At 38.8% G+C, this 20,325-nt stretch overlaps 1 protein-coding gene across 12 annotated transcripts in view; it reads right to left on the reverse strand.

The window, feature by feature from the left end:
* LOC123967850 (focal adhesion kinase 1-like) overlaps positions 1-20,325 on the reverse strand; it is a 63,429-nt gene that overhangs the window by 19,242 nt on the left and 23,862 nt on the right. For 11 of the 12 annotated variants that reach the window (XM_046044141.1, XM_046044142.1, XM_046044148.1 and 8 more), the window contains 18 exons: positions 18,305-18,392; positions 17,900-17,979; positions 17,636-17,698; positions 17,468-17,522; positions 16,912-17,052; positions 16,595-16,672; positions 15,774-15,881; positions 14,936-15,053; positions 14,578-14,608; positions 14,017-14,087; positions 12,849-12,905; positions 9,380-9,477; positions 9,038-9,122; positions 8,795-8,895; positions 7,878-7,993; positions 7,280-7,380; positions 7,050-7,139; positions 6,652-6,856 (listed from right to left, as the gene is read on the reverse strand). In XM_046044141.1, coding sequence (XP_045900097.1) covers positions 6,652-6,856; positions 7,050-7,139; positions 7,280-7,380; positions 7,878-7,993; positions 8,795-8,895; positions 9,038-9,122; positions 9,380-9,477; positions 12,849-12,905; positions 14,017-14,087; positions 14,578-14,608; positions 14,936-15,053; positions 15,774-15,881; positions 16,595-16,672; positions 16,912-17,052; positions 17,468-17,522; positions 17,636-17,698; positions 17,900-17,979; positions 18,305-18,392 — 1,686 coding nt within the window. Of the gene's footprint in view, positions 1-6,651; positions 6,857-7,049; positions 7,140-7,279; positions 7,381-7,877; positions 7,994-8,453; positions 8,559-8,794; positions 8,896-9,037; positions 9,123-9,379; positions 9,478-12,848; positions 12,906-14,016; positions 14,088-14,577; positions 14,609-14,935; positions 15,054-15,773; positions 15,882-16,594; positions 16,673-16,911; positions 17,053-17,467; positions 17,523-17,635; positions 17,699-17,899; positions 17,980-18,304; positions 18,393-20,325 lie in introns of those variants that run through there. The other variant, XM_046044150.1, reaches the window with a different exon arrangement.

Raw genomic sequence — 20,325 nt, forward strand, 5'->3', positions numbered from 1 at the left:
AGTTCAATTTCAATTTGATGTCTTAAGAGAGACTACATTTGGTCAAAGTTAATGTTTCAACTTTTATCCTTCATTGTAAATTCACACCAACTACTGAAGCCATCTCTTTGCTGTGTCAGCAATGCAATAAATCTTTGGGTAATATTGCTAAAGAACAAATTAAATCACTTGGAGGCTGAGCAATGTCCCACGCCCCAAACCCAACATTTTTTTAGGTCTAATGCAGCCAAAAATACCACACTGAATTTACCCGCTAAAATTATCCTCACTGACCTGTTCCCTGGGAAACTGCTGCTAAACCAAACGCAGATTCCCAGAGGAAGGAGCTGCGGCTGAAGAGTTGACGGTTCCACAAAACTGCAAACTGAATGAACAATCCAACACACAGTCCCACACTATTTCTACCCTCCTTTCCACAACAGGGGTAAGAGCTATTTCTAGTACACCATTGCCCTCCTGTGCTGTTGTCTCCTGCCGTGTGTGTGTGTCCTTGCACCTGTCGAGGTCAGTCTCCTGTCAGGTCCCATCCTTCTTTTTCATCATAACACTCATTCACACACATTTGTACAACAATATTAGTACTGAAATAACAGTTTTCTATTAAGCTGTAAAAACAGATCCAATTCACTGAACAAACACTGGTTTAAATGCCTAAAAAAAGATGTATCAAATTTCATCACTTCTGGAGGGATGTATTTGCATTACAGAAGGCCGTCGTTCAATATTTTTAATTATTAACAATATGATTTTTTTTTTTACGTGTTCCTGAATTGCTCTGTAGAGAAACCATTGGCGGGTATTAGTAGTAGAGTGTGTGTTTTATGTTTATATCATTATAAACTGTATGGACAACACTGTAATCTAATGGTTTTAAGTACTACGAGTACACTCAGCCTCACAGTGATGATAAAAAAGTCAGAAATTTATTTTGTAATATATCAGTTTTGAAGTTCTGTTTATTCTTCCAGTTTAGCTACACATTTTTAAATAACGTTTTTTAGCTCACTTTAGTTTCTTTGTCTTGATTAGACCAGTTACACAGATCCTATAAATGTGTTTCTCTCCTTTTTTAAATAATGTAATCCTTAAAAACAGGTAGTCTCATTACAATCATTATATCTTTTCCAAGATAGGCCTGTGTAAAAAAATAAACACATACTGTTTCTCTTAAATGTTGCTGTCTACAGGAACACCTTTTGTTTTTATGCTGAACAACAGATCTGATGAGTTAAACAAAGGAATACAACATTTACAAGAACACAAGTAACAAGAAGAGCCTCTAACTGCTTGTAAATGCCTTTTCTACCAGGAGCAGTGTTTTAACAGCTGCATTGTAACTTTGTGTCCTTAGCCTTTTTATTTAATATCAATTTAACAGTAACTGGAAAGTGATCTAAATGTAGTAAGTCGATCATTAAACCTGCCAACCTTGCCTCACAGTTCAACAGTAAATGACATCACGTATGAATAAGTGTGATGACGATTACATCAGCACCTGGCAACATCCACACCGACTGTCTCCTCCCCGACCTACACCACATAACCACCTGGAACAACAAGGCCGGTGTAGTTTATTTACTCAGGCTGGACTGACTGCACAATCTTGGACTTTTCAGCAACGCCCCGATTTACTCTCACGTACTTCTCACCTGAGAGCTGCCCGCTACAGATGGAAAGTGAGGAGCAGGATTTAGGTCCCTGGGTTTAAGTGCACTGAGATGAAAACCGGACACCTTGGGACTAATAATTTCTCTCACTTGTACGCTAAAGCTGTTCACTGTTTATGATAAACAGAACAATGTTGTTTTTAGTGTTTAGCGTTCATCAAAATCTGACCAGTAATTGAATTAATGCCAGAATGACTGAAGCCGATTTCTTGTCCATCCTCTCTGACTTCATGAAGGGACAACAAAAAAAGTTTTGTCACTGCTGAAAGCAACTTGAATTTTGTCTCTTACCAAGTTTGACATGAAGAAAGATTATCTATTAGTTTGTTTTTTCAAAAGGATGCACAAAATATAATTTTCAATCCTCCACAATTGTGAAATAATGGACCAATAGTTGGCGCAAATGTATGCATGTCTTCAAAAATAAAAATATCTGCATCTAAAATATGTATAAAAGATGCAACTGAAAAACTGACACACAAACATTTCATGTTTACAACTAAAGATGGCAGCAAGCAGCTACCTTGCTGACGTGATCATGAGCAAGACATTAAATTGCTCCAAACTACAGATCTCAGGCATCCTTGTTAAAGGATAAAGGATTTCTTATTTGTGTAACCACGGCCACACTGTAACAAGGAAACACTGTGTGGCAAAACTTTAATTTTGGAAGATCCCCACTTTATTTGTCTAATTAAAATAGATGAAAGCTCATTTAAGCTTCAGCTGAACTTCAGAAAGCGTTTTACCTATGCTTTAAGTAGGACATGCAAAGAAACAGATTTCTCCCACAGGATAAGTGGAGGACACGCAAATAAGCCACAATGAATCATATTTAAGAGGCACTGTACCATCCACTGAAAGCAGCACAACATTTAGAAAACCTGAAGAGACAATACTTTACCTTAAGAACAGGCCAATCCAATAGCACTGGAGGATATCCAGTTAAGCCCTTCTAAGAGAAAAATGTAGCCACTAAAATGCTGATGGGCCACTGGCAGGCAGCACTGTCATGTTACAGAGGGTCAACATGAATAAGTGCAAAGATCTCAAGGACAAAACCTACTACTCCTGGCAGGATGAATCAAAAATGCTCCTTTCAGCTGAACAAACCCCCCCTAGACTACTGCCCAAAGTCCTCCACCACAGATACACTTCACTATCAGAAGAGTTAAAAGCCTTAGTCTGTTAACTTTAACCAGAGGAGTACAGAGCTGCAATAGTTCTGCTTGCGTTTTTCCTTCCTTCTTTCATTCTTCTTCTCTGTTCTTTGGAAAGCTGTATGTCCTGGCAGCTGCCCACTGTGTAAATACACACACACACACACACACACACACACACACACACACACACACGGTCTAGGAAAACTATAGTAGTAGCTGAGAGCTGCATATTTGGCAGGAGAGACCTATAATTGATATTAAGATATAAAAGCCAGCTAGACTGAAAGTAAACCAAATTGTGTAACCTTATATGGCATGATTTTCCCCTATTAATAGCCAGTGACCACAGTTAACATGGTCAATATTGACTTGGTTTCCAAGTTACTGCATGAGTACTTTGAAGGTCCCTCTTATGCCAGCACACACACAGTCAATTAAAATAAATGTTCTTAATTTTGTCAGACTAGCACTCTAATGCAGTTCACATGTACTTTTCCACACTGGGTTTCAGCCCATTTAAAAACATACAGCCATAAACATACTGTACATGTGTCAGACTAATGAACGGACCTCCACAATTTGGGGGCCAGCACTCGTTTTGGGGCCAAAATAACAAAGTGAGAAGAGGAAAAAAGGAGGAAAAGGGAGCGTAAAAGGATTAGGTGGCGAGAGAGGAAAGCTGACGTGGAGAGAATTGGAAGTGTAATCGAGGGGGGAATTTAAGGTGTGAGTCATGCTGGTTTTAAGCAAACTCATAAAACCACAGGAGATAAATATGCACTCTTGTTTTCCCGTTTCTGTGTGATTGAGAGAAAAAGAGAATGTGCATGTTGGAGGAAACGATGATGGCATCTTGCGGTGCTGCTGAAACTTGCATTGTTCTACATGCATGTATGAGTAGAAAATGTTTCACTAACACTAACAATATGATATAAAATGTAAAAACACAAATCACATACATCTTGTTTTCTCCAGGTGAATTCAGTTTTGAGTGATAAAACAAGATTTTACCAAATCATGATATCCTGCACAACATTAAAACTTCTGGCATGAAGATGATGAGCGTTCTAAAATTTAGCCCTTGTCATTAATTCGTGTAAAATCTGCGTTACAAATAAGCTTCATCCGTTATTTCTACTGTAGAGTTTCAGTTTGCACTCTGCTAGATGTACTTCTACAGCAACTCATAGTTTTTTTTATTACCATGAGTAATCCTACTGTTATTACAACCTATCCATCAGAAGCGATACTGAAACATCACTTCCGAAAAACTACAGGTCTGTTCATGTCTGAATGATTATGAAATGTAGAGTCATGGTGACCGGGAAGAGCTCTATTCATACTCTACCCCTACCAGCTCCTGCTGTATGCCATAAGAAAGAAAGGAAATGAGCCTTGAAATAGTAGTACTCATTCAATTCTCTCTTTGAGAATTGCTTTACCCACTTAAGTTTTGCTGGTTGTCGGAAGGGTCTTAATTTTAAGAGGATACTGTGTATCTGTCCCAGCGGTACAAATTCCGTTACACAAAGCAGAGCAAAAAGTTTTATCAAGCATTACAGTGCTTGAACATATCTTTAATAGCTTGCTCGTGTGCCTGTTTTTATGCATGTGTGCAAGAACAAACTTGTGATCAAGTGCTGGTGATTAGCACCTACTATGGAGTCAATCTCTTTCTTTATTCGCTTAGTGATAGCATCTTGATTTCCTCCCTTCTTGGCACCCGATGACGACTGACAATGTGCCAAATGTTATTGGAAATTACAAATGGTTAACTGTCTTTCCCAGTTACTAGTATAGTAGACATTATATGACTTAATTATAGGTTTGAACCGTTCTTGTAATAAGGGAAATATCACAGCAATGATGTACACTGAGGATTACTCGGCCAGTTTTGAAACTGCGTCCAGTGTTGTCTAGCTCTGGCTTATCTGATCACAACATGCCCGGGATATTGTCTCTTGAAAGATAAGACCTGTAACAAGACAGTGATGTATCATTTAACAAGAAGGCAAGGCGTGACCAAGAATTCTCATTTAATCTACCTCTGTCATTATCACATCACTCTTACCATTGCAACCATGCTGTCATCAGCCCAAACAGGATGTAAGGTGCAGTCTGTCTAGAATTTGGAGAGTTTTTCTTTGGCTCTGTACTCCCCCACATTGGATTTGAAAAGAAACAATCACTATGAGATTAAAGTGCGGACTTTCAGTTTAATTTCAGGGTGTTGAACCACCATCCTTTACACACACTACGGGAGAAACAATTAGCTAGGAAACCTATATTATTTGTCCAATATGGATGTGTATAAAACCAAACACCACTGAATGTGATTAAAGTTTAGTTCCAGAGTGCTGCAATAGAGCAAAACAATGAAAATCTCAGCACTTTATAGTGCAGGGCGGCACTGTATATGGGTGCATTCACTGCATATGTTATGCACTGCATAATACTTCACATCAGTAACTGTTGTCAGAGTCAAAAATCCGCATCATGTTTGGGATATTAATAATATGTGTATATTATAATATTATTATAATATCCTGCTTTTACCAGAGTTTGTAGCATGGACAATCTGCATTTACAGTGACGACTGTATCTAAGGAATAAGGGTTAGAGTCCCTAAGTGTAAAAAAGAAAGGGGGGATAGATTGGGAGATGGGGAATCAAAGGTGTAAATAAGCAAAAGGTGAGAGACCTGCCTGTTTTTATTTTCTATTGAACTTTTAAAACTTTTTATATTTCCCTGTAGCTTTTATGTTTTATGTAAAGCACTTTGAATTACCTTATTGTTGAAATGTGCTATACAAATAAACTTGCCTTGCCTTAAAATTACAATTATACATTGTTATCCATATAATTGAGATCCTTTTGAGATTGAGATTGAGATTTCCCTGTTGCCTCAAAGTCTGTTAATTTTTTTTTTAATGAATGTGGTATTTTAAACTGGATCACATCAGTGCAGACAAAAAGCACCTCCCTGCCAAGACACTGACATGGTCAATTCTGCCACCTCAATGAAAATAAAATGCATGTAAATATGACTTCAGATGTCTTCTGCTTACCCGTAACCTGTATTCACTGTCCACATAAATTTCATCTGCTTGCGTGTGTATCTTCAATTGTTCATTCTGGTGTGATGTTTAACTAGCTGCCAAAGAAAAAAGCCAATGTATGTTGCTGAACTTTTAAATGTGTAATATTTGCTGTAGCTCATTGTCTGTATTAATCAAGGTAATCTAACAAGATGAATGGACCAGACAGACAGTGACACCTGCTGTTAGGAAAGTGTAAGGAAAGACTTCTGGAAAATCTAATTTACTTTCATAATTTACATTCCTTTAACTACCACTGAGAAGAAATAGAAAACAACAACATGCAGATGTACTGAAAGGCTATATATCTAAAAATATTTTTAAATTTTTAATTCGATACATGTAATGTAATAAAAGTGTCACTCGTTCTTTTTCCACAATTCATATTCTTCAAGCTTCTTTTACTCAATGCATTACTTCCAAAGCCTACAATGCGGGACAAAGCATGCCTGGTACAGATGGACAAAGAGTAGAGCAACAATACCAGCAGATCTTAACTCCTAACACTTGGAACATACATGTTATGGATCTTCAGCTGAGGTAAAGCATATATAGAAAGGATAATTTAACATTCTTGGACGCTCAAAAAGTAGGGTGTTGATGGTTTGATCCTCAGCCCCTCCTGTCTAAATTTCAGATTTTTCTTGACACTGACACTGAACCCCAAACGTCTCACGCAAAGAGACTTGTGTACACACTCTCAAACCATACTCCATTAAGTACCTCAGTTGTGTTTTGAGTTCAGTGAAGCGTGGCCTCTTGCTGGGATCATACGACCAACACTTTGTCATCAAGCTGTAGAGTGTAGGAGGGCACTGAGGGGGCATAGCCAGCCGCTCGCCGTTCTCTATCCTGCCGATGACATCATTGTTCTTCACACCCTGGAAAGGCTTGATGCCGAACATTAGTATCTCCCACATACAGACGCCTATGGAAAGACAACAAAACAAGAAAACTCACTCACAATGAGACAGCCACCTACTGGCTCTTCAATGTTGCAAAGGCAGAGACTGAAGAGTAAAACAGTAAAAGCTAAAACCCTGCTACTACAGCACAAAACATCAGGACAAAACTGACACAGAAATGAAGAAAGGTAGAAAACAACGCAGACTTAAACTTACCAAACATCCAGACGTCACTAGCTGTGGTAAATCGTCTGAAGTTGATGGATTCTGGAGCCATCCATTTAATAGGCAGTTTACCCTTAGATGCTGAAAAACAGGGAGCAGGAGATGTGTTGCACTACGAATAATAATGGTGTTTTCCTCCACGTGTTATGACAGACCAAAGAAGGTTTAAAGGAGACGGTGAATTGTGCATTTATGCGAACGCTTTGCGAGGTGTTATTTACCTTTGTAATAAGAGCTATCTTCCATGTATCGTGACAAACCAAAGTCCCCCAGCTTTACACAGTCGACTGTGGACACCAACACGTTCCGCGCTGCAATGTCCCTGAGGTAGACCAAAACAAAATTAGAGGAAGTCCTAGACACTTTGGCATTCATTCTGTAAATATACTTTAACTGGACCCTTTTAACAAGAGGTAATCATTTACATATCTCATGTAGCTTTTGGAAAAAACAACATGATAAGATGCTTAGCATCCCTAACTCAGCCCTTCAGATCAGCCAGCATGTTTAGGAAATGTTTTGAGCATCCACATGCAGGGAAGTTAGTGAGAATATTTTTTACCATGTCACAAAATGTCTCCTCCTTTTTTCTTTTTTTTTCCCCACAAACATATATTTTTTTTTATTGTAACGCCTCCAGTAGGTGGCAACCCTAGACTGCAGTTTACAGAAAATGTTATTTGTTATAAAATAATATTCTTTCCCATCCGACTGATCAACATATACAATCATTTTAAAACAATAATATTATTTTGCTCAGTCCACTTAGCACTACTAATCATTATGCAGTGGAATATGAAAAATAATAATACTGCATACCTGTGTACAAATCGCTTGCTCTCCAGATATGCCAGTGCTGTGCTGAGCTGGTATGAGTACAAGATGAGACTGGCCAAGTCCAGACTGTACTTCCTCACCTGGAGAAATGACCGTAACTGTGGAGAACAGAGAGAGAAAAAAACCACAGATAAAGGGATATGAGAGAGAGTGAGAAAGCAACAAGTTTGAGAAATGGTGAGAGAAATCAGAAAAGGCAGAGGAGGTAGAAAGAGATATGAGTGAGACAAGGAGAAAGAGTGAGAGAGAGGAACAGAGTGTGAAAATAACTATAGTTACTTAAAATGGTTTTCAAAACAAGCTGTGCCATTACAACAGAAAGACAGAAATTATGTGAGGAGAAATGAACAAGGACATATTCATTCTATGTGTGACGTAAAGCATGCATGTAGGTATATTTAACTTAGGGAGCAGATGGCCAGTTATCTACTATTCTGCTGCCTTACATACATGTACTGAATGTGCTGCATTTTCAGTTCAGATAACCAAGTGCTTTGAAAAAACAATATCACCAACCAAAGCAAACACAATACTTGTACAATACTCACATTATTTCAAACCAAAGTCAATGCAATTTATTACTAAGTAAGGGTTTAAAGTATCATAGAATCAGATTTATCTCCTGGATTTTTGTCCCCATGGATCCAAACGTTGTGTTTCAAGCTACAAAAAGATAAGGTTTTACCAAGTTTACAGTCAACACAGATTTGAATGCTTCACTAATACATAATGAGCTACTGATTATGTACCGTGCAAAAAGCAAACAGTTAGTGTTTTTATCTGATTTATATCCACTCCTATTTCCACATACTGTAAAATAGTCCCCTTGATGACTTTGATAACCTTTTTAACACATGTACTTGTACTTACACTTATACAAATTCTTATTAGTGTCCTACCTCTCCGAGTGTGCAGAGCTCCATGATGATCCAGACTGGATTCTCAGTGATGACTCCCATCAACTTCACAATGTGGGGGTGATCAAACTGACGCATGGTCACTGCAGGCAAAGAAGAGGAATGCAAATGTCAGTTCACAAACAGCTTGCAAATTTTTCCTATACTTAAAGGGCAGGTCTGCAATGTCCTGAGAACGAATCATTTTTTAGCAGGTAACATTTGAGAAACCCACGAGGAACTTACATGCTTCTTGGAGAAACTTTTCCCTAACGCTGTCTGACGTTGAGTTCTTACAAGTCTTCACTGCCACAGACAGGGCTGGGTTTTCCTGCAAGAAACAGAACCAGGCAAATAACCTAATCAGCATCTACATTCAGCATCTACATTCAGCACATTCACTGACTGGCAGCCAGCACAGTGAGTGAATGGTTTAATGCTACAAAATGTGCATGGACTGTCATTGCCTTATAGGTAAAGGACCATGTACAGTAGGCTATATTAATCAAATTATTCAGATCAAAAGCTTTTATAAATCAACAGCTACAGATATTTAAAGCTCCCGTGTGCAAGATAGAGATTACATACCGAGCTGATGTAGACTCCTTGGTGGACGTCTCCAAACTGACCCTCACCTATGCAGCGTCCCAACTCAATGCAATCCCGCTGAATCTCATAGTCCCGTGCTAGATACACAATATACACACACACATGAACACACAGGTACGGACACACAAAAGAGGACAAACGCACAGATTCAGATCAAGCACACACATCAGTGCCCACACATACACTTCTCCTCTTAGTCAGGCCTTTCATTTACCAAGCTTGTCAGAGTGCTTTACAGTGTGTAGGGGTTTGTTTAAATCCGCCTTTAATAGCAGAAAATGACTGGTTCAACTTCAAATAACTGTTAAAAAAATTCTTTTGGAAAATTTATTTTAAAAAAGTAACACAGTAACTATTAAAGGAGATGGCGTTATAGACACATTTTAGACCCGACCACAGCGTGTAAAACAAACTTATGTGCAACGTTATGTGCTGCCATCTTTACTATAATATATAAGTATTCAAAGGAAATTATCCTGAATTTCTTAATTAATAAAGTACATCTACTTTCTTATTCTGACAAGCTTAGCTTTATAGCAATCAGCATTATCTCAATGTCAACAGCATGCAACAACAGCACCAGCAAACCACAGCCAGACATGCCATGTAACACAGACGAACAACAGCCAGCAACACTCAATGTATATATGAACATGAATTTCTTCATTAAATCAAATTTTATATGGATAAAGTCAGGCTGATTGTATAATAATGACACAACTTGAAGGAATTCAAAGATTACAGGCTGATATAAGGCCACTGTTTTGCACATTTTCTCATTTTCTTGTCTAAAAGGAATTTGTATCTGTAGCTATTAGTCAGTCAGTTTTCTTCTGTATTTATTGTCAAGTGAGGCTACTGAAAATGCACCATTTTTATATAGCTTTTTTTTAAGAAAATAGGAATCAAAAAGTCTGTGAAACGTTGGCTGTTGAGAGGCTGGTGGTTTGCTTTGCCTGACAGGCATGGCACTGTTGACCTGACTTTGTCCATGTAATCAGCATCTAAATACAGCATACATGGCGCACACAGGTTTTGAAAAAAAACTCTGACTTCTCTTTCATACTGTTCACGGTTGTGAAATGGCCAGCATATGTGAGATATTTAGAGCCAACTTTTAGAAAATGCCTGTAGTGGAGATGTTACTAAATGTGGAAAAGGGCTGCAATGTACAGTAACAAAAATATACAATTGCCCATAATTAATGCATGTGTGCTCTGCCTCTAAATGTCACCCATGTAACCTGATCTTAAAGAAGTAAATCATTATGGTTAAACAATGGAGTGGGACTACGCTGTTTGTTAGTGGTTTGGGTTTAAAATGTTACAGTAACCCTTCGCTCACACTGCACTTCCTCCTCCAGGCCAAATTTGTAACTAGGAACAAGCTCTGAGTCAGCTTGTTTGGTTAAATAATATATAAAATATTTTTGATCTGCTGCCAAGTAGTCGTTACCCCGAGCAGTAAATGGGTTAAACAGTTTGCAATTATTCTGGAAGTTAAATGGTATTGATCTCTACAATCATATAACTGAGCAGTTAAAATACACAACATGATGCATTGTCCAACACCTGGGACTCAGTTCTGAAGATACCGTCAATTTAGCCCAAAGCTGGCAGCACAACAAACATCAACACAGGGGGTTCAACTCAACAGGGTACAGGGTAGAGAAATGTATTCGGAAATTTTATTTTACAGTTGCAAGCAAACGTAAAATAAGGGTCACAACAACCACCAAACCAAAGTGCCATCACAATAAAACCAGACTTATGGTATGTTCCAATCGTTACCTTGATCTAGTCCATAGTATTCTGGGAAAATGGGTTAGTGATAGGAGACAGAAATAACTAGCTGTGAGTACAGATATCCATAATTGTTACTGCAGTCTTCACTATATTCACTATATATGTCAATGTTACTTTATTTGCCATGATTGTGGGTGTGACTGTGATGCAGCTAAGTTACAGGCACTGTGTGTTAAAGACTAGGCTATGTATCACCAAGTCTATATAAGTCTAAATATCTTGTTTTGGGATATTTAGAGCCTTTTGCTGTGTTTTGTCTGACAAAAGTTATTTTTTTGTTGTGTACACACAAAGAGCAAAAGAAAGAAACAAGCACATACACCTTTGGTCACCACTAGCTGGCACAAACAATTCGTAAAAGGTGTGTTTTAAACAGCAAATACAACTTGTACACCAAAATGGACCCCTATGATTTGCTTGGACACCCGCTGTTTAAAAAAAACCAAAAGAGACGCTGAAACTGCTCAGACACAAACAGCTACGTGTGACCTTGGCTGGCACATGTCAGTGTATTCATCTGACTAGATAACTTCTAACTAAATCTGTCATTTACATCTTAGAAAGTTGTGCAACATGTTTTACAGACTAGTAAATAGCATGGATACAGCATGACATTTCATTTTGGTAATTTACTGGACAGTGTGGACATCTAGCGATCTCTGTATGCGGTTTGACTTGCTTGTTCTCTTTGTTTGTGCTTGTGTCCTTACAAACGTCCACTGGCCTATGGGGAAAGCTATAATTTATGAATGGTCAAAAAGCGAAGCTTTGTTGATTGACTGAATGGAACAACATGTGCTTATGACCCCCGGACAACATTTTGAGGCTGTTTAAATGGGTCCTTTTGTCAGTAAAAAATATTTCACTTAACGTCCTGGCTCCATTGCCCATCATACGTTAAGGAGATATCACCCATCTCAACTGCCTCTAAATGTTGCATAGCATCTCTGCTTATTGTAGCAGCAGGCACTACTCAGCAGCACAGGAGGCCCCTCTACATGTTTACAGGTAATAACGCAGAGACATCCTACAGGTCAGATAACAATTACATCAATGTAGAGGTTTAAGATAAACACTCATCATCAAAATGGTGATCAGCAGCAAAAATGTTTACTGTAATATAAACATTGTGGCGAGATAATGTTTTAAAGCAGCCCCAGGAAGCGCCAATTCTCATTAAATCTTGTGACAACCCTCTAAAGCGACTATAAATTGCAGGCCTATTAATATTCAGGCAGGATGTGGTTCAAGTGTTTCCCCTTTCATTTCCAAATGCACTGTCTGAATTTGTGGAACAGTTCTGGTTTTGAGCTTAAAATTGATGTCAGAAAGAAAATAGTTATAAAATCTTTTTTAAAATGTGAATCCGGTTTTGCATGTGACTTTATTAAGATTATCTATTATCTGGTAGACCAAAGACCATAGATAAGACTACGGCAGATCAGAACAAAGTCAAATATTATAATATAACAGGAGTCTCCTCACTCTGAATTGAACCTAACTTAACTCCAAGGACACAAAAATTATCTATAGTTAAGTCTCCTTAAGATCTTCAATCTTCTCTCCATCACACCTTCCCACCTGAGCACATACAAAACCTACAATGTTTGAGTGCATGTGTGTGTCTGCAGGCGTCTACTTACTTGAAGGCATGGTATAGGTGTCCTCCTCGTCTATAATCTCAGCATAGTCGTCCGTTTCTGCCGAGCCACAGCCAAGTAGGGAGGGGAAAAAGAGCCAAGAAACATTATTAAGTCTCAGTTGGTGACACAAAAGAAAGACAAATGAAAGTTACTTAGAAGTTAAGTTTCTTTGACATAACACAAATCAAAAGTTCACACAAAATTATTGGTATAATCTGGATTTGTTGTTTTTTTAAATGCGGCAATCATTACCCTTGTCACTGTTAAACACTTAGATACACAATGACCAATACAACAATTACACAAATAAAATCACTGCGTGCAATTTAAGAAGTTCTGTGAACATACCCGCGGGCAAAAAAAGAAAAGGAGCAACAGAAACACACCATTATCAGACAGATGTACCTTTCCAAAAGACCATCACCATATCCGATTCCAAACACATGCACAACAATTTAAATTTTCATGTACTACAACAGCTCACACGCACCAGAGGAATTTAAGACAGAAGAGTACAATAGAGAGACAGAAAAAGAGAGACAGAGAAGAGAGGAAAGGGGAGGGATGGAAAGGTTCGTTCTTTCCACAGAAAGAAGTTGAAAAATAACAGGTTGAGTCACAGATAAGACCGAAACAGTTACAGGCAGATACAAAGAGAGATACTGTACACACATACGGTATCGCTAAAACAGCAGGAATTCCACTGAGGTACTAATTTAGGACGGTTAATAGAAAGAATGTTGTTTACCATCGCCACTAGTTTGACCTGCAGAAGCCACATGCAGCATGAAACACACACGCAGAGTGGGAAAGAAGGATTAGTTTAACTATTATATGTTTAACAAATATTTAATGTCTTGATACTATATTCACGGGTCATTTTCATTTAATTCTGTGTGAGTTAGTCAGAGGTTAGTAGACAGTCAGGGCAGAGGCACAGTGACAGTGACTAAAGCTCTCCATAGAGACATCTGGCAAGACAAGGACTCTTCACTGCATACACAGATGACGCTTTATAGGGGAAAGAGAGTACGCACAAATATCTATGAACCCTTTATCTAACTCTTAGCAGTCATTCATTGACAATTAGAGCACCAGACAGAGAGGCACATAAGGAGGGGAGAAACAGACCAACAAGGCAAAGAGAAAGTGAGACAGGGATTTATACCTGAGACACAAACAGCTCTGGCCCGTACTCCGTCCATCCGTTTTTCCATCCGCCTCTCATGATTTGAAACTCTGGGCCAGAGACAAGACGAGAAAATGATTTTTGGCTCACGTTAACCTAAATCAATGTATTCTGAAGGAGCTTCCAATTGCAGCTATAAAGAGATTCATTCCACATCTTGTCACGTGTGCTGCTTTACAATGCGGAACATTATAGAATTAGGAACACAGTGAGTGTCTACATCTTATAAAGAATATTATATTATCTATATGGGCAATTCAAGAACTTTTTATCATCAAAATCAAGATGTTGCTCTGGATTCAAGCTGTGGAATAAAAAAATTACTTACACAAAATTCTCTTTTAAATGAGTTAAACCACTAAATAATTTTTTTTATGTCAACAAACAAAGTTGTGCTGCAAAAAGGGAAGAAACTGGATTTTTTTAATGCATCACTAGAACCTTGGCTATGGTCTTCCTCTTCTGTGTCTCACAGGGAAATGACACCTTGCTTTTACTTGATAAAGCAACTAATGAGGCAAAACGAGCCTGTAGACTTACTTGGGGATGGAAGGCAGAGCTCTGTCCCCCTCTGCGGAGATGAAATGAACACATGAATTAGACACAGACCAGCCTGGCCTCATGTTAGAGCTACATCACTATTGCCTTGTCTTTGTAGCAATAGTTATTTTTAGAGAAGACTAGCTAAACACAGGCTGGTTATTCAAAGTGACAAGCTTAAAGCCTCATCAGCCATGATCAGACTTGACTACTGTTTGAAAGATGGCTGAAAGCAATTTCAACCCTGAGTGCTATTAATAGTGTAAGAACATTCATGACCAAATCATTCAGCTGTATTTAACTACACACAATGCTATAGTGAACACAAAATATATATAAGAGTAGTTGTGCGTCCTACCTTTTTGGACTCTGACAATAAAGGAGTGAGTAGCTGAGGAGACGAGCCGACAGTAACCGTCAATCAAGTCAGCCATGTTTTCTGCCGTAGTCAGCAATGCTGTGGTGACTGTGAGGGGCTACACACACACACACACACACACACACACACACAAACAACGATTAGTGTAACATTGGGACAGAGAGTTGATTCACAGTAACACAATGAGGGCTTTATTAGGGATAACGTCTTCTACCAGTGCACCAATACCACATTCAATCCTCCACACACACACCCCCACACCGCTACACAGATACTCCAGCGCTGATGCACACATGCTTTTTCCACTAGTAAGGCCTGCTGCGGACACACACCCACTCTCGACAGACTACACTCATGCTGACACTCCAGTGCAGATGGCAACACCCGCGTTCATCCTCCCGTGTGCCGATTCCCTCTTTCTCTACATCATTATATTTTGAGTTATAGTAACATAAAGTCTGCAGGAAAAACAGGCAATGTTCAACAAGCAGAAGCTTTTTCATGTGTGGATGAAAGCAGACAATTTTGATGTGACGAGCCAACACAAACCCAACATACACAACATTTTGGTTCATAGTCATTTTTAAATGTGTGTGTTTTGGATGAGAATTTAGGCATTGTGCTTGAAATGCCTCAACTCCATGTGAATCAATGTTTTAACTCTTATTTGACGGGAAATTCTAATTCAACATGAGGTATGACTCCAAACTTAACATCCAAACAATATCATAAATACTGTTTCCCAAAGAACCAACCTACAATGGAAAAGCCAAAGGAACAGTGTGAAAGTCATGTGCATGTGTGTGTGTGTTTTCACCTCTGGAGCTCCTGCCACATTGAGCTGCAGCATGCCTTTCCTGTCCTTCTCTTCCAAAGCGGAGTACTGTATAGACTGAACCTGGTTAAAGTTAGCTAAGTGCGTTGGCTGCAGAGACAAAGATAGAGAGAAATATTAAACATCACATATGACGCACAACATGTGTTGCAGCCCTTTATTCAGCTCAGTGGAAATTATCTTTCCCAAGAACTGTATGTCATTCACGCAAGAATGCACAAGGTTGAGATATATTTTTTTCCATAGTAACAGTCTGTCATGTATTTCTATTTTTACATACAACAATGCACAGTAATCCTAGTCTTTCCACACTGAGCATGTCATCAAGAGTGAATTTGAGTGCGTTTATGAAGGCCAAACAGGACAAGTTATGATTCATTTTCATGCAATGATCAACTTATTAAATTAATGACATCTTTCCTCAGTAAGTTGAAATTTAATAACTCAATTTAATCCCCTGGTGATCACACATGTGTTTTTTTCTCGCTCATATGATCTGTGTTTTAACTAGATCTGGCCACTGGTGTTTCATCTTGTGCAAGTGAGGAGAAAAGAGAAAATCTGGCCAACGGAGAGGCAAACCAGAGAGGGCAGTATGGCTGATTGCCACTCCGACCTTCCAATTAACAGCATGCAGTATACAGTAGTGATTAAAGCCTTCTGAAGTTCACGAAGAAATACTGAACTGGATCATGTGTTAGTTGGAATAGATACATGAATCAGACGATATCTGAAAGAAAGAAAATTTTGTCACACTTTTACTGAACCCTGAAAGTTGTGAGATGAGCTATGTGCAAACTCACCGTTAAACCCTTATCCGTGAGGTAGCTGATTCCTTCCTCTGGTCCGATAGCTAACTCTACTGCTATTACCCAACTAGACTAGAGAGGGAGAGAGACGGACAGTGGAAGACATATAGCATTAAAATAGATGTCACATTCATCATATCATCTGTTTTATTAATTGAACACTGGCAAAGATGCAATATTGATAGCATAAAACAAGTTCCATCTGTTTTCTCTACTTTCAACATTAAATACCCTCTATGACAGAGGTTGGTTTCATTCTGTAGATGTCAGTGACAATGTTTTTCATCTTTATCAACTGAGTGTTGCCCTACCCCCAAAGCGCACTTGAAGCACTCTTTGTCGAAGCGGTAGATGGGAGAGAGTATTTCAAAGAACTTGTGGATGCTCTGCTCGTCATTGAGGTTAGCAAACTGCTTAAAGGTCTGCTGGATCTGCTTACGAAGAGTCTTCGCCTGATAGAGAGAGGCGGAGGAGGGAGGAAAAACATTTCCAGGGCTTAAGTCTTTCTGTGAGAAAGATGTTTTAGAGCCAAGAAAACACACGAGACAACTGACAAGGCACACTGCGAGTGACAACAGGAGGTTTAACTTAATTCCAGGCAATCGGATTATCAGACATTCAGCCAGGAATCTATTCAGTCATCAAGTTGGTCTCCCTGCAAGTCAGCCGGTCGTCAATCAAATAGCCATTAGCTCATTCAGCTGAATAAGCCTCAGCTCATCCAGCTGACTAGGATCCCCAAAGAAGTTTCTGCTTCTGTCACTTCCATTATCTGGTAGTGATCTTAAACTGAAGACCCTTGCCAGTTAGTCAGGGAGATGAAAGTGGCTGACTTGTGTTTTTACATTAACAGCGGTTTAGCCTCACCTTGAGCGAGTCGAGCAGGCTTTTGGGGAAGAACCTTCTCAAGCCAACGTCTTTCCTAAGAATAACAACATTTATCTTTGAATCCTTGAAATATATTTGTTAAAATATATTACATTTAAATTCGAGGCAATATGGTTTACAGTGTGGACCAACTAAAATCAATCTTACTCCAGTAGTTCGTAATTGGATTTCTTATCCAGGGCGTTTCCTGGCATCTCTCTGAAGAACCTCCTGCATAATTCAAAGAGAAGGAGATACAGTTTGTAGGCACAGTATTAAATGTTAATCACTAGATTTCTTTAGTTCAGATGTTCTGAAAAACTCTGAAATAAGCATAGACTAATGGTGAAGAACCTGTTTGAGCAAACAGCTTACTTTTGGTGATTTTTGTCATTGTTGAGGCATAAGAAATAATGTGCGTTTGTTTCTCACCTAATTTCCAAACAGCCCAGTTTCAAAGCAACATCTTGATCCACCTGATCAGCTATATGTTGCATGTAGTCACTCTTGACCTGGAAAAACACAAGGTAACTTTTTATGACAACTCTGCTGTAAAAAGTAAAAGTGCTGTAAAAGCAGCTAACAGTGAAAGTGTTACATGTAAAATGTATAGTCTTGTACAGTAAGAGCAGAGTCTTTATCTGTTAAAGGTATGTTTGCATTATTAAACAAAAACACAACAGGAAGGACGTCACAGAGCATATGGTGTATGAGAGAAGATGTTCAAGAAAATTATAGATATTTAGGACAAAATTTAAAAAATGTATTTAGTATTTTTTCACAAGGTGGAACCCTTTCTGTCTCCTGTTTTCATGCAATGCTGTTGTGTTGCCTCACCTGGTGATAGAGGTAGTTGAGAGAGGGTTTGTCTTCAGAGAAATGGCTCAAGTAACCTTTAGGAAGGTACCGAATCCGCAACTCATACCTGAGAATGACAAGAGACGATTTGGCTGAATAACCATACGGTCAGTGCGCACACACATCCAGACCGACAATGAAATACCACATCCAAAGTCAATGCCCGTCTGAGGCACTGAGACAGAGACAGAAGGAGCATGCTTACTCATACTTACAGATGCCGCATACACAGACCTCAGTACATTTTTAAAGACCCCACTCAACCCAGTTTGAGGTGTACTAGATAATCAAAAGCACTTCAATCTCAATATTCACAAATAGATCTGTGTTTAACCTAAAAATATGGTTTTGGTCTGAAAAACCTGGATACAACAAGTTGGATACAACTTTCTCAAAAATGTTATTACTATTACATTGTGAAACATGAAAATTCTCCACAAAATAAAGGTACACCTGGAGAATTTATTGAGAAGTTGAACCTCTTAAAGTTAAAATATTTGTGCATCTCATTGGTCAATGTCAAATACTTGACAAACCACAGAATCCTGCTGCTTCTGGACGAATGTTTGCTGATTCACAATTTTGGCAGAGCACATGGCATTTTCCCAATATGAAAACCCCACATCTATCTTAGAGATAATGAAAAAGATCTATAAATGTTTTTAGCTTAACAATGCAATGCTACACACAAGTTTTGCTGCATAGAGCTAGAAACTGAGAAATTTCTTGTGCTTGTTCCTTGCAGATGTTTCTATATTCTTCTTGCTCTAAAGTACATGTTAGCTACAAGATAGCCCCCATGGCGTAGTATAAACCAAGTGTTGAAGTTGAAAGATCCCCTTTCTAATCACTAAATTACTGTCCTGGTGGCACATTAAAATGTGACTTCATATTTGCTTACAGTATACTAACTGAGTGTGATAACCTTGTAATACCATAAAGCCTAATGAGATTCCTGCTGTTACACTTGCCAGTTAACTGTGAGGTACCCAGATGGGCTGTCATTGTTTCTAGTGACATATTATTTTATGACTGACATATTGCAGCAACTACAGTGAAGGGAAATGGGTCAGGAGAGTGGTGAGCGCCAAGCTGCTGTGATGCTACAGGACTGTAGTTAGATAACAAAGGAAATCAAGGCCAAAGACAAAATGAATAAAACATTGTCGTTCTATAATGAATGAAGAGAGCGTGAGAAGAGAGAAAATGACGTGTATTTGAGAGATAAGAAAGAAAACACAGAGGGAGGAGAGAAAAAAGGATGCAGAGAAAGATCAAAGTGAAAAAGAGTGACTGCGAGCGCACGAGACGAAATGAGGGAAAACACACAAGGGAGCGGGAGAGGAGCGAGATGGAGTCAGTCCATCCCCTGGGCTACTTCTGCTGCTCTAACAATAGCTTGGCAGCAGCAGAAGCTCCTGTGGGCTTGCAGCTCTGCTGCCCTCCGAGGCAACAACTGGCAGAGCTGCGCGGCTGCATGTTAGCAGTGTGAACAATTCGTTCATGCTGAATTCATTTCAATTTTAATGACTTTGGGTGTAACCCATCAACTGCAGGACAATACACTATATTGTGAGGAGCGCTGTTAACAATATCAACTGCAAATGGCAAAAGTGCCAGCAGAGCAGACTGAAAATGGACAGAGATGCTTTCAGACAAGACAGATAGATAAGATAAACGCTTTCATCAGACAAAGCAAATCATCCCTTACAGCATATTGGGTGACTGTGTCAAATAAGTGGAAAGAATAAGGCTGTATAAATTATAGTTTATTAATAGGGAAGAAATAAGAACCACTCATTCCCTGCAAGTCCCATACTGAATGAAGTCACCTTGTCCAGTTGAATTTAGGTAAACACCAAACTGTAAATCCTTCATTTATTTTAGCTATTTTAGCCATTAATGCTAAACTGTATTCACAATAAGAAGATATGGATGAATGAGGAAACACATTTTATGAGAAAATCAAAACAGGGACAGTGGTAAAAGGGAGCAACTCA

The sequence above is a fragment of the Micropterus dolomieu genome, linkage group LG03, assembly GCF_021292245.1.
Source record: "Micropterus dolomieu isolate WLL.071019.BEF.003 ecotype Adirondacks linkage group LG03, ASM2129224v1, whole genome shotgun sequence".
Taxonomy (NCBI): Eukaryota; Metazoa; Chordata; class Actinopteri; order Centrarchiformes; family Centrarchidae; genus Micropterus; species Micropterus dolomieu.